The sequence below is a fragment of the Motacilla alba genome, chromosome 18 (assembly GCF_015832195.1).
Source record: "Motacilla alba alba isolate MOTALB_02 chromosome 18, Motacilla_alba_V1.0_pri, whole genome shotgun sequence".
Taxonomy (NCBI): domain Eukaryota; kingdom Metazoa; phylum Chordata; class Aves; order Passeriformes; family Motacillidae; genus Motacilla; species Motacilla alba.
Window position 1 is genome coordinate 12,018,200 of NC_052033.1, and position 14,330 is coordinate 12,032,529.

Here is a 14,330-nt window from a genome sequence, read left to right on the forward strand (position 1 = left end):
ACATTCTTTAAACTGGGCACTGCTTGTTATTTGCTGGGCTTCACTATAATCAGAAGACAAGTAAGTTGGAAAGTTTTGATAAAATACAGAAAACAAGACTCCTAGACATGTCACAGAGTTGCAAAATATTTCCTCATGCTACACTGTAAAATAACATTAGAGCACAGAATACAATTGCTCAGATCTAAAGAGAAATAGAAAAGCCTGGACTCAATGCTGCACACCTACCTGAGCATATGTACCAGAGCGGTCTACCAGATGCTTGAACTTGCTGAACCTCTTGTATGTCACTTTCAGTGCCAACCAGTGTGTAGCCCCTGTAGGGCATGGAGGACACAGGAACTGCAGAGATATCGCTGAGCAGGTTTACAAATGGGCTGCATTCTCCATGTTTCCTGCTCTCTTGAATTAGTGTTTCCACAGCTTCCTGGGTTCTGCCAGAAATCTGAACCAGCCTTGGCATGTTACTAGTCTCCAGAGGTTGGCATTTTTTCTTATTTGGCCTCAGAATGACATGAGCATTAGCACCCCCAAAACCAAAAGAGTTGATACCGATAAGGCCGCCTTTCACTGGTGTTGGTTTACAAACTACCTCCAGGGAGCCATCCTGTAAGGCAGGAATATCTGGATTTGGGGTATTGAAATGAAGATTTGGAGTCCACAGCCCATGTTCCAGAGAGAGAATGACCTGAAAGAAAAAACAGAGTGCTCTGTGCTCCACATTGTCTCATGACATTCTTTTGTTGTTATTATTTTACTACAAATGACCATGTAGCATATTCTGAAGCAATTCTTTATGTTTGGATAAAGGGACATTTCAGAGAATAGCATTATTGATGTTACTGAGGTAGCAACTGCATCACCTAGGCAAATTTTCACACCATGCAGGAAGTCAGCAGGGAAGTTGAGCATGGTAGCATAAAGTTTAGCTTCCAGTCTCTTTCTAACTGGTAAGCCATGCAGTCTTGCTGGAAAAGCAGCCTAGCTACTAAGACTATCACATCATCTTTTTCCCCTTTCAGATCCTATCCCTTTATCACATTCCACTTCATCCCTCCCCAGTCATACACAGTCACAAATCTTCTTCCTTATTGCAACAAAATGCTCCTATTTCTTACTTTGCTGCAAAAGAATCAAGCTGAAGCACTGGTAAAGAAGTCTGCTTGCTGCTTTACACCCACTTTTTGTCTTCTTGATTCAAAAAAGCAGAAACAGCAAACTGGGCAGAACTGGCAGAGCCAAAGGCAAGTACTGAAGCAGTGTGAGGAACAAAATATCTGTGCCAAAAAAAGCAAGAGCTCCCTTCTCTCAGTAGCTTCTCTCTACATACAGCTCCTGACACCAAGCCCACATTCATCTGCAGAAAAAGCCCAGCAAATTGCAGGCAACAAGGTCAGCTACAAACACAGTGAGCTCTGTATGTTTGACAGTTCCTTCATCACCCCAGAATGGTCAGAGAGACATACTGTCTTGGGAACTGCTCTTTCAAGTTGACTATCAGACATGGCAGCTTACCTGGGAGAACAACCAGTATAAATATACAACTTCAACTCACAGTGAAAATGCTTAAAGCTGTAAGGATTTTCATGCACACTGTCCTACACCTACAATACTCTGCACTTTGAATGTGCTGCTGCTTTACACTGATATATATTGTACTTTAGGTTTGCCATGGTTTCTACCTAGGTTTGAGAGCACACTACAGGGAGCATACCACCAGTGCCACCAAAAAGCTTTGTCTTTGCTGCAAAGCAAGTGATTAGACAGGCTGAGTAATTCAAAGATGCAGGTGAGTTTTCCCTTCCTTATCAGAATTTGACTGTAGAGGCCTCGGCAAGCCTTAGTTTCATTCCTACCTGTCCATATAATTAATGGATTCTCTTCAAGTCTGAAATCTGATACTTTCAAGATCAAATTTCCTGATACCTCACGTAGCAGCACTTTTATGGAATTCCAGAAGAAAACACACAAACTGAAGATATACTGAGACAGTTACTGTCTAAGAAACACTGGTTTCAGTGTAGAGGTGGAGGCAACAGTACCTCAAAGTTATGGTCCTGTCCTGACTGATCACAGAACCACACTAAACAAACTGTTACATACAACACAGTATGGATTGAGAAGCTTATTTTATAATTAAGCTATCATTCTTTCGATGAAGAATGTGTCAGTCAGAGATAAAGGCACTAAAAAAATCCTAAACTTCTCTACAGAGAGATGGACACTGCTATTGCCATGCAGGTGAGGCTACTACACAGTGAGTTGTATTTGGGTCACAAGCAACCACTTTGGAGAGTCCAACATTCTAGCAGTGGCAGTATATGTGACTTTGGCTTGCAGGGTTCTGTGGTAATAGGCTTACAAGCAAGTGTGAACATTAGCTAGCTCTCTGCTAAGCAGTTTAGCAGCCAGAGCCAATAGATGACTGTCTGCCTACAGCAGTAGTTAGCAAGCTGGTTGCTAAGACAGACAGTTATTCATGCTGGTAGCCTCATCCCAGAGAACTCACCTGGCTTCCTGCCATCCTAAGAGAGAAGAGGAAGAGATGATACATCCCTGACAGAAAGCCAGAAGATCAGCTGCTCTTTTGGTACTGAAAGCCCACACTACCTCTCATCTTTGGTCACTGACAACTACTCCAAACATCTAAATCCCTCTACATGTATGTGCCTCAAACCCAAACGACTTGCAGCACAGCTGTGTTGGGAGGTCCAGTGTAAGAACTGACAAAGTAAACAACAAGGATTAACAAAAGGATCCCAAAGCCTTCATTCTGAGCAGAGCTACACTTCTGCAGAATTCAGTAGGAAGCGGGAACTGAAGTGTGTGTGAACACAGCAGAGGGCCACCTGAGCCTTTGGTGGTTTGCAGGACAGCCACCTGAGCTTTTAAAAGTATTCACATGTGAGGCAAGTAGTTAATGAGAAACACCTGAGTTCTTATAATTATCAGTGAACATTTTACCCTGAATCAATGCAGATTTTCCCTAAACCGAACAACAAAACCCCACACACTGGTGTTACCCACCATCCCAAATTTTCCTTCTCAAGCCTCCTGTTACCTTGGCTAACGCAGCAAGCCCTGAGGCAGGCTCTGGATGACCCATATTTGACTTGGTTGATCCGATCAACAGTGGCTCCCGCTCACAGTCACAGAAGATACTTGTAATGCTGTTTACTTCCTGTGGATCTCCAACCTAGTATGAAGAGAATCAGAATGGCTATTAGCCAGCACTTCCAAAACACACCCCAAAAGAGAAATCTGAAAGATTATGGTGTTTGGGCAAAGTCCAAAATTTGTGAAGCAGAATATACTGTATTAATTGGTAGAAGGCAAAATAATTTTACTTTGGGAAAACAAAGAATAATTTAATGGAAAGTGTGGCAAGAAATGCAAGGGAAGAAAACACTCAGTCCCTAAGGGACCATGCTGACCTTGGTGCCTGTCCCATGAGCTTCAATATACTCCACTTCTTCAGGTTTGACACCACTTTCCCTGTACAAAGATCTGATCAACTTCTCCTGCATCTCTCCAGATGGGAATGTCACACCTAGGATCAAAATTGCCATCAATTCCTCTCTCCTATCAAGTGCTTTCTGTTCTGATTTTAGCATCCTTTCATTTACTTTGGGCTGCCAGGTCTCTCCCCAAAAAAAACAAACTAAAGACCTTTTCACCATGTCCTTAGCACCAAACACTCAGGCTCCTTGTAAGAAGAGCAGAGGAACCAGAAATTAACCTAAAGCAATGAGTTATACTAGGGTGGAAAGATACTGGTTAACAGAATACTAGATGTCTAGGTTAAGTAAAACATGTGAAGCTTTGTGTCACCACAACTAGAGAGCAGGAGAAGCTGGACAACAGTAGGGTAAGAGCTTTACAGTTACAATACTACACCTACATTTCTACCATCAGTGCAGAAGTTACTGCAGAGATGTCCTGAAGAATGCTAAACTAGCAAGAGAACATTGTTGTTACTTCAGTAAAAACCACTACTTTTCTCCTTTAAGTTCTTTACAAATCAGGGTCCTTCTGAACTTTGCATTATCAAAACCAGAAAATGAAAAAAAAACCCAAAACCCTAAACACAAGAAAATATTCTAAAACATCTAAAGCACCCTACAACAGACCATTTTTTATGGCAACTGAACAGTTCTGTAGGTATCTCACCTTTCAGCAGCTCAAGACCTACCTTGCTCCTTAAAGCCATCAGTGTTAACTCCAGCATTTACGATTGTGGCATAGATCCTCTTAGCCATAGATCTCTTGGTCAAGAGAACAACAACAGCAGCTTCAGAGCGACAATATCCATCTCCTGCGAACAGAGAGAAAACAAGTCATGACTTCTGCTTTGCTTTATAAAATGTTGCCACACACCATGCAGGAAGATTGCTGCTTATGATAGACTGTTTTGAGAATTTGACATATCTATTTATTTTAAAGAAAAATGTCATGACCTAGGAAGACAAAGTGCTCACTGCAAATTTCGCAGCATAAATTTTCCATCAAGAGACAGCTAATTTTTCTCCCCAGAGGCAGAGGGATGAACCATATGGTATCAGTTTCTTCCTCAGTTAGTTTTCCAGGTTCAATGGAGGATGTAACATAGATCAGGGTATGGCCCAAACAGTGTACATTGGAACAACTACAAGGTTAGCTCTTTGCTGTATTGAAAGAGTAGCTGGTCACAGACTGTAGAGTAAGTTACTCTCACACAACATAAGCTTTTGTACTAATGCCTTACCGGAAGCATCAAAAGCCTTGCAGGCACCATCACGACTAAGCAGACCCAGTTTCATGAACTGCACAGATGTGTTGGGTTTCAGCAAGAGGTTGACCCCACCTACTAGGGCTGTACTGCACCGCCCATGACGAATTGCCTTATAAGCGTTTTCCAGAGCAACGAGACTAGAGGAGCAGGCTGTGTCAACAGTTAGGCTTGGTCCTTAGGAAACATAAGGAAAAACAACCTTAATTTCCTAGATTCTTCTCCAAAGACTGCAGGATGGGATTACAAGAAACATATTAAAAACAATGTTAAATAAAAGTTGCTTCAGAACATAGTACATAAACCTGATGCAATGGGAGGCTAGAATTACCATCTCTGCCTACTTAGAAAGTAAGGTATGAGAAAAATGGGAAAGAAACTGTGAACGGATTTGCTTTAAGGGCATTTTTAAAAGTTCTGTCTCTCCATCAAAAAGAGAGCGCAGCTTTACAGGCAATTGTCATCTAATTACCCATTCTCGGCAATAATCAAGATTCTTCCTGATGCTGCCTTTGCCATTATCTCTGTTCTCTGCTGCAATCCACATCAACCACCATCTCTCCATTCACTTCAATATCATGCAAGGATTGAATCATACCCATGCCGGCAATTGCATAATTTCTGTGGCTCACCTACTTCTTCCACTTTACCCCAAAAAAAAAAAGCCAACTGCTACAGTCGGTAGCAGTTTATCTCTGGTCTAGCCAACTTCCACATATCTTGGTACCAAATAGTAGTCTAAAGGCCATAAAGGCTTTCTGACATCACCATCTTTCAAATGAACACCAGCTATGCCCAGCAGCAGCAGCTGAGTTATAAAGCCTTACAAGGCTTCCTACCATATAGTCACTACCTATTTTTTTACTTCTCATCTGCCTCCTAAGAACAGTTACATGCTATTTTCTCTTTCCAAAAGGGGTCTGTGCCATAATATCCATCCCAGACCTCTACATGTTGAAATTACAATTGCTGATCAGCATCAACAGGTTTGGGGGACACTTACCTTTAAAGTCATAGAAGTAGGAAATCCTGTTGGCAAGCATAGCACGCTGACAGCCAGTCATACTGTATCCCAAAAGCTCTTCTGGATCTTGGCTAAGGGCTTCACCAGCTTCTGACCCACTGGCACCAACCCAAACACCTGTGTCTGTGCCACGGAGGGTGCCCGGATTAATACCTATGGAGATCGGAAGGTAGATTATAGTAAACAAAATGAAGGGCAAACTGGGGAAATGTTAAGTACACTGGCACCAGTCCACCAAAAACTATTTATTGCCCCTTTCTGGCAGGCCTGCAGCATTGTTCCCTTACCTTTACTAACCTTTTAACAGTTTCAACTGCAGACCTTACATGTCTTACTTCAGAGTCCATCAGAAGTTTGGTATTAGCTTTCAGCCAGAACATACTTTGGCCTGACAAAGCTTTTCAGCCTAGCTGGGCATTGCTGGAGTCTTGTGTAAAAAAGTGCATGGACTACAAGAAGTACAAATGCTGACAGAAGAAGTGAACAGTTGATTTCCAGTAGAGAGAAAAGGAGCAGACTGAATGGGAGAAAAATCATGGCACATGAAATGTCATGTGAGCACATCAATATCTATCTCCAGCCGAGATCTGGAGTACAAGACAGAAATGAAAATTCTTAGGTATAAAACCAGCCAACAACCAGAACAAGAAACAACTTTGCTCTAAAAAAATAAACCACATAGCAAGGTCAACTGTCAGAAATCTCTGCTGTTTCTTCTGTGTGCTTAAGGCATCCTGGAGACAAATATTCAACCTCCAGATGGAGGCTTAGAAGCAGAGAAGCAAAAGTTCATTTCAGTAAGTCACAGAATGTTAAGTCTTGGGAAGGAACCTTAAAAGATCATCTAGTCCCAAACCCCACTGCCACAGGCAGGGACATCTTACACTATACCAGACTGCTCAAGACCCTACCCAGCCTGGCTTGAACACTGCCAGGGTTGGTGCATCCACAGCCTCGCTAGACAACCTGTTCCAATACCTCACCACTCTAACAGTAAAGAATTTTGTCCTCATATCTAACCTAAATTTGCCCTCTTTCAATTTGTAACTAGTCAGTACTAGTGAGGTAGTTCCAACTTTTCCCCCATCTGCTTATGTTCTGACATGAAACTGACTAACATGAAGAATAAACTATTTGGCTCAGTGGGTAACTCAAAATCTCAAAACACTGGCAGTGACAGAAGAGAGCGGCTCCTATTTCTAAAAGCACACTTCCTAGGAAAACCTTCTTTAGAAACAGATCAAATGCTACAGGTTTTCCAAGAATCTGGCCAATAGACAGGAATACATCAGGCCATCTGCCATTCTTTTAGACCATGCATGAGAATTCTAATCAAGTCATCCTTCTTTTCCCTTTACAAAGGAATTATTATGGAATGTTAGGGTAGAGCAAAACATAGAAAAGCTCTAGAACCATTGATTATTGAAGTGATTTTGTCATACTGGTTTGTGGTTGTACCATATGATACAGGTACAGATTTGCTAGCAGTCTGCACTGATTTCATTTGCATTCCAGAGACAACAGCTTTATTCTAACCCTTATAATGGGATCTGGTAAGCCCATAGCATGTCTTGGATCTCCTCTCTAATGTGTGGCTTTCCCTTGTTAGAGTTCTCATCACACAAGTGCATGTCTACACCTGTTACACACAGACAATACAGCTTAATTCTCCCTCTTCAGTCATTCATCCACTTACCTCCATCCAAAATAGCTTCATAAGAAACTTCCAATAGCAAGCGAAGTTGAGGATCCATTGTATTAGCTTGTTTGGGGTGAACTCCAAAAAAAGATGCATCAAATTTGCTTAGGTCCTTGAGCTTTCCATTTCTCTTGGGTAGTCCATAAATTCCTGTGAAGAAAAATTTGACACTGAGTCCCAAAATACATAAACAGTGAAGCAGCTACAAGCTGAGACACAGCACAGAATGACCAGAATGACCACAGTTGATTTTCAATTACACATGAAACCTCACTCCCCTGTGCAGTACCCAGAGGGCTGCATGAGTATCTACCGACCTACCTCATCTGGGAATGAGAATGCTGCATTAGCAAAAACAACTGTAACTTTTAGGACTCTCCTGGATATAACAGCAAAAAGACATCTAGCTAGTTTAATCATTTTTACTTTGGCAAGTTGTACCAAACACATATAGTCTAAATGGTGGCTCCAGTCAGTCACTAATTAGAAGAAAAAGAAAAGCTGCTTTTGACTTCTGCAAATTAGTTCATAAAAGTATTCTGTTACTGAACTTCTTCATGATTTATCAGAAGTTAATTCAGGTCAGGAAGGATTTCCATCTCATACATTCTCTTTTCATAGGATAATTCCTCTAAAACACTCAGAACTCAGGGCTCCAAAACGAGGGACAATAAGCACTCACCTGGTTTCCACCTCCGATCATCCTCTGTGACCATATCAACTCCATTAAGCAGGTTCTCCCAAAACTCTTGCAAGTTCTCAGATTCTGGCAGCCTTCCTGCAATGCCTGCAATCACCACGTCCTCCATCTCTTAACTTCTCCCTGTTGTTGAGATCCACAAAGCAATAAGGCTAGTAAGATTTCACATAGAGGAAAGTATATGTGTCTTGTCTTCCTGACATGTTGTGACAAACAAGCATATTTGCAGGAACACCCACACAGGAACAGCCCATGGAGTCTCTACTATTAAAAAAAAAAAAAAAAAAAAAAAAAAAAGATACCCCAACTAATCAAATGGACCATAAGACCTATGGGGTTGATAAGGATGAAAAAAAAAAAAAAGATCCTGAAGGAGCATCAGGCTCTGAGAACCACCAGTTTCTATATGACAACCAGAAAATGAGCAAGTCTACCTCTACTAAATGCAGAGCCTCTGTGAAGTCAGCAGAGAAGAAAGATTAACATGCTGGAGCACAGGTGGGTGGAGAAATTATGAAATACACATAGTAAAATACATAATTACAAGGCAAACCTAACAGGTAGCAAAACAAGTTCTACAATCATTCCAAAGTTAAATGCTAACTTAAGAATCAATAATCAAAAGATTTGTTGGATCTGAAAAAAAAGAAACTCCAAACAAACAAAACTACAAGACTGCACAAAACCACTGCCAAGTAAGTAACACAACCCTAACCCCCCCATTAACTCTGAGCAAACAAAAACCTGACTAAAACAAAAACCCAAACCAAACCTACCAACCAACAAGAAACCAAACAAACCCCCCATACACACACAGAGGAGAAAACCCACACAAAGCACAAAGATTACAGAACAATTCAGCATAATTTTAAATGTTAAAACCAAAGAATTGTTACATCTAAAGTGTTTCCTAACTGGACCCTGCACTGCCACATGTTTAAAGAACTGTGAATGTGGTACTGCCTATACGATACAGAGTGGTGCTTCAAGATATGCTTTGGCAGAACAGATCTGGAATACAGACAGGATGAAAACCATCAGCTGTTGTCCCAAGAAATTTGCATTCAAGACCCCAATCTCAAATACCACAGGAAAGCATCATGCTGCATAACATAGTATAGCAGGACACCTGTATCAGACCACAGCACCAAATGACAGCCCGTATATTACACTCCTTTATCTTCCACTACAGTAAAAAATATATTAACAACTAAGTAGAGAGGAGGCAAGTTAACTTGATGTTTCAGTTAAATTCAAATTATAATTTTAGATCCTCAGTAGACAAGTTAAAGGAGCAGGGGAAATACTCATATATATGGTGGGAGGTTTTTTTAATATGAAAATAAATAAAAGTACAGCTGCAGGAACCAAAGAGAAAGTAAGCATTCACAGTACTTCCTTAAATAATACTTCTCTTAAGCAGGGGCAAAATATTCTTTAACGTGTGGGATTTTAAACAAGTAAAAAACACAAAAGAAACTAGGCATTCAAACAACTACAAGTCTGCCTCAATAACTTTGAAGGAAAAGGATTGTTACAAAAGACTTGAAGTTTGACTTCCATCAGGTATTATGCTACATAGTGGCATGCAGGCCCATTGCTTAAGTGCTGCTGGTGCTTGATCATCTTCTCCAAAATACAGCACTAATGGTTACTCTCTGATGAGTGCTTAGTGGCTGTTTCTCCAACTCAAGATGTTTCATGTGGGCATTGTTTTGCAGCCTCTTTTGGGACTTCCTGATGCTTATGAGCAAGAAACAGGCCCCCCTTCCATCCACCGACTACACTGCTCAGGCAAAATGACACTTTCCCATCACTGCATGAGGTCGCTGGGCTGTGCGGAAGGAAAGCAGAGCCCTCTGTACAGCTAAGGTGTAGCTCTGCCAGAATGTAACACCACAAAGGCTGCCTGATTTCTTTCACCCTTCTTTCCTTCACCAGTAATCTTGATTCAGATCTGTGGAGTAACTGTGGAATTATGCAATACCTAACACTGAAGCAGAAGAGATGATTACTTCACCCAGTCCATTCCTCCTGGGAACAGAAACAGAAGTGCTCCCACAAGGACATCTTGGATTTCTAGGTCTTGGGTCAAACACCCAAACAACAGAAGGTCTATTCCACTCTTGTTCATTAAAAAAAGAGAAACATTAAGGGCCAAAATGAGCAAGGCCCTTACTGAGAAACCAGTCCCCAAAACTTAAGCTGGTAGTAATAGGCCCAGTCCACTCAGAGCTGAAGAGCTTTTCCACTCACAGCTTCAGCACTGTACCTGTAAAAACCAACCAAGGGCCACAAGTCTACTACACTTCCAGCATTTCTGTGCTGAGGCAGGGAAAGAGAGATCTTGTGCACAAAGTTCACTATTTAAGCTTATGATATGATATACAAAAATGATAACTTAAGTGTGACTCAATTTTATACCCCAGCTCTTTGCGTGATGATCTCTAGGGAGAGAAATATAATTTCTGTTTCAGGGGACTGAAACATGACTTATTTGATCATTCCTTCCCATCCCACATCTCTTTCCCTGGAGTATCAGAAAAACTCTATCCAGGTAAAACCAATTGACAAAACATTGCTTTCAGACAGTGAAGTAATGAAATTCATCAACAAAACAATTTTTGCCAACTTGTTATGAATGTAGTTGAGCAAGACTATGTCAAAGGTGGAGAAAAAGATGCTGCAGTAATCAAAATTAGAAGAATAAGAGCCAAGAAGATAATTTTAACTCGGGTAAGAAAAGACACAAATTAAAATATTTTAATACACGAAAAACCAGAAAGATTTAGACTTGCCACAAAGAGCTCCAAATGCATACATCTAAGATAAAATACAAATTATGGATTAAGCAGTAGACAGCAAAGAGGATCTGCTGTTGGAAAACAAGAGCGGTCAGAAGAAAAGTCATGAATATTAAGCCATCCCCAATTAAACAGAGATCACAGTAGTTGTTACAGCTACCAACAATGTTTTCAGTCTTCCTTGACAGATAATAAGCAAGTAAACCATTTTAAAGTTGATTGACTTTGCCCCCAAATGGTGTACTGCATTATTATTTTACTTTATTGGAGACTTGTTTTCCACAGAGCATTTTTTGACTATATGCAGTAACACAGTACATTGACAGATTTTCAAGTATAGGGCATAGCACAGTTCAAGAAAGAACATTTACTTCTACAAGATGTTTTAAAGGAGATTAGACTACAGAAAACATACAGACAGACTGCTCCTACTACCTCTGATGAGTGAAGTGTTCAAAAGCAACAGGTCCAAACAGGAGACAAAGAAGATAAAGAGGGACAAACAGGAGTCTACTATTTCTTAAGGCTGTATTTTCTGAATCCAATCAGACATCTAACATTCTTCTTCCTCAGTTTATCTGGTGCTTTTGCTTGAATTGTGTGAATTTTCCTCAGACAGCTAGTGTTTTTGAGTGGGGAGAAGCAAACACACCACAGCCAGCCTTCCCTCCCTCTGCCAAAATATCAGTACAGTAGACACCTCTGTTAAGCCTAAACTACCATCTTGCTGGATTTGCACAATATTTTTTAGCAATTCTGTTGTGTTGCTGACTCATTCAGTTTGTGACTAGTAATACCTAACAATCCCTTCTGGTATCAAAGCTACTCTTAAGTTGAAATACTGTTTTCTATTGCATTTAAAACATTTTTTTCCAGTCCCTCACTGATTTGGCACCAAAAATTAATTTTAAAAGTATTAACCATAATTTTCTACCATCCCTGGCAGCTGTACAACTTTTTTACAATACTTTTATCTACTGCTTCCCTACAGAAATAACCCTCTGACCATTAAGCAGATAAGCTTACAGAAGGAAAGAAAAGCCAAAAAAATCCAAAACCAAAACACAAACAAAGTGAAGGTAAAATCTGATGCCTTTGCCACTCATATCTGACTTGCCAACCACTGGACATAAACTTATTCTGCTGTAACTTGTTCACCTAGAGTTTGGTGAAGAAAGGAAGGGCAGAGGGAGGGAGAAACAACTGTTCGCAAAGAAATGATAAATTAAACCCAAATCTTGTTTTGCCTGATGCACATTTCGTTTTCCTAGACAGTATCAAAAATTTTATTTCATTGTTATTTTGATAGCTGTCATCATGATGGGACAGAATCCTTAAACTCAGCTCTGCTATTGTTTCTAGACAGTCCAAATCTTCATCTGTTCTGGATCTCTCATTATTGTAAAATGAAAGACTCATGACTCCTCCATAGCTTTCCTCAGCAGAGATATTGACAAAAGGACTGTTTTCTTTGTTTTTCAGTATGATTACATCACAACTCCGGTTTCCTCATCTCTGGCTATCATTTCTAAAATTTGTAATAAACTGTCCTTACACAGAAACTTCACTTACAAAGAGCTATAATGCTTGCCTCCAAAAACCCCATTCACAGAATAGAGGCAAACACAGTCTGGCTTTCATTCTTTTGACAGCATTTGGCTACCATCAATCTGTATGTTACAGATTCAATTTAACAACAACCTTTCAAATGCCTCTGCTTCAGGTAAGTATTTGTCCTGTCAACCACAACACAAATGAAAAGCAGTAGAGTGTGTTTATATCTAAAAAGCACTACTTAGGGGGGAACACAATCTGGTTCAAATCTGTTACTGGAGAAATAGTAAGTAAGTTAGGCTTTACTCATGGAATCAACACAGCTTGGTTGATTCCCAAGTGGCCAGAAGTTACCTGTGTAAAAATCTAAGTCCCCAGTATGACTACATCACATTTGTAAAATATCTCTTCATAACTGCCCTCATTCTCTGAATTCACCCACTAAATGAATCCTTTCACAAGGTACTATTCTTTTCACTTTGTTTCAAGAAGGATAGAGGCTGCAGGAAAAGCTGAATCCTTTGCTCATGTGGCTTGAGGTTTCTTCTCCCATTTTTTGAGACAAGACAAAACCAAAGGTGGTCTGATGGAGTAGGAAATTTACACACCCTTAATACTGCATGTTTAAATTTAAGTATTGAAATAAAGCTATTAGCTAGGACAATATACATTCAGTATCTTATAGAGCCCTATGCCAGGGAAGGAATGTGGACTAAGAACCAAGCAGGTGCAAAAACAACCAAAGAGAGAAGATGATCACATTCCTAACAGAATCGCATCGTCAAATCCATACTGGTGCAAGATCACCGGGCTATTTCGTGTGGGCCGTTGGTTTATGCCGAAGTGGGAAAGACCAGTTTAGCAATATGCACGGCACGTTTTGTCAGATGGATTCCCAGAACCTATTGGCGAGTCTCCCTTCCCAATAGAGAGCGCCGGTATCCTCCTGTACAAGCTTCTTCAGCCTGCCACGACCGTGCCTTCGCGCAATCCGGGCACGGCGTGCAGAATGCAGCGCCGCCGCCCCGCTGCCCGGGCGGAGCGGCCCGCGCGGCCCTGGCGCCCACCCGAGGCGGTGCGGGGCTCGGCGCCCGGGCTGCGGCAGCGCGAGGCCGCCCGGCCCGCGGCGGGCGCGGCCCCTGGCGCAGCCGCTGCCGCCGGGCGCGCGCGGGGACTGCGGGCAGCGGGGCCCGGCCGCGTCCCCGGTCCCGCCCGGCCCGGCTGCGAGGGGTCGCGGCCGTGGCGGCGGGACGGTCCCCGCCCGCCGCCAAAATGGCCGAGCGCCAGCACCACAATGCAGCCACCTTGCCGGGCGGGCGGAGTGGGAGGCTGCGGCGCGGTAACCAGCCGCTGAGGTGGGGGACTCTCCCCAGAACGACCGCGCTGGGCCACGGGAGAGCGGCCCTCAGCAACAGGGCGCGGCGACCCCAGGGCCGGGGAGAAGAACCTTCCGGTCGCGCGGACCGAGCCCGCGGACTCCCGCCGAGCCCAGGGACCCTCATCGCCTACCCGGCGTAGAGGGCAAGATGGAGCCTCCCCAGCGCACCCGCGGGGCGCAGCGGCCCGCGGAGCCTGCAGCAGAAGCTGCCGCTCTCCTGAGCGCGCCGCACCCGCTGTCCCGCCGATACCTGCACACGTGCGGATGGCTTCGTGTCGGTAAGACTGTCGTCAGCTCAGTGCGGGATCGAGATGCTGCGGGGTGGACGCTGCGGCGGCTGGTGCCGGGCTGCGCACGGCCGATACTCCGCGCTCTCCTCACTGTCTCCCTCTAGCTCCCACTC

The 14,330-nt window shown here is 42.6% G+C and overlaps 1 protein-coding gene across 1 annotated transcript in view; it reads right to left on the bottom strand.

Moving 5' to 3' along the window:
• The window catches only part of FASN (fatty acid synthase), a 41,458-nt gene extending 27,128 nt beyond the window's left edge, over positions 1–14,330 (bottom strand). Inside the window, exons 1-9 of the mRNA XM_038157060.1 lie at positions 14,178–14,330; positions 8,174–8,314; positions 7,489–7,641; positions 5,772–5,945; positions 4,745–4,945; positions 4,193–4,315; positions 3,435–3,550; positions 3,062–3,196; positions 229–688 (exon numbers count right to left, since the gene is read on the bottom strand). Of these exons, the coding sequence (XP_038012988.1) occupies positions 229–688; positions 3,062–3,196; positions 3,435–3,550; positions 4,193–4,315; positions 4,745–4,945; positions 5,772–5,945; positions 7,489–7,641; positions 8,174–8,300 (1,489 nt within the window). The 5' untranslated portion in view covers positions 8,301–8,314; positions 14,178–14,330. The remainder of the gene's footprint in view (positions 1–228; positions 689–3,061; positions 3,197–3,434; positions 3,551–4,192; positions 4,316–4,744; positions 4,946–5,771; positions 5,946–7,488; positions 7,642–8,173; positions 8,315–14,177) is intronic.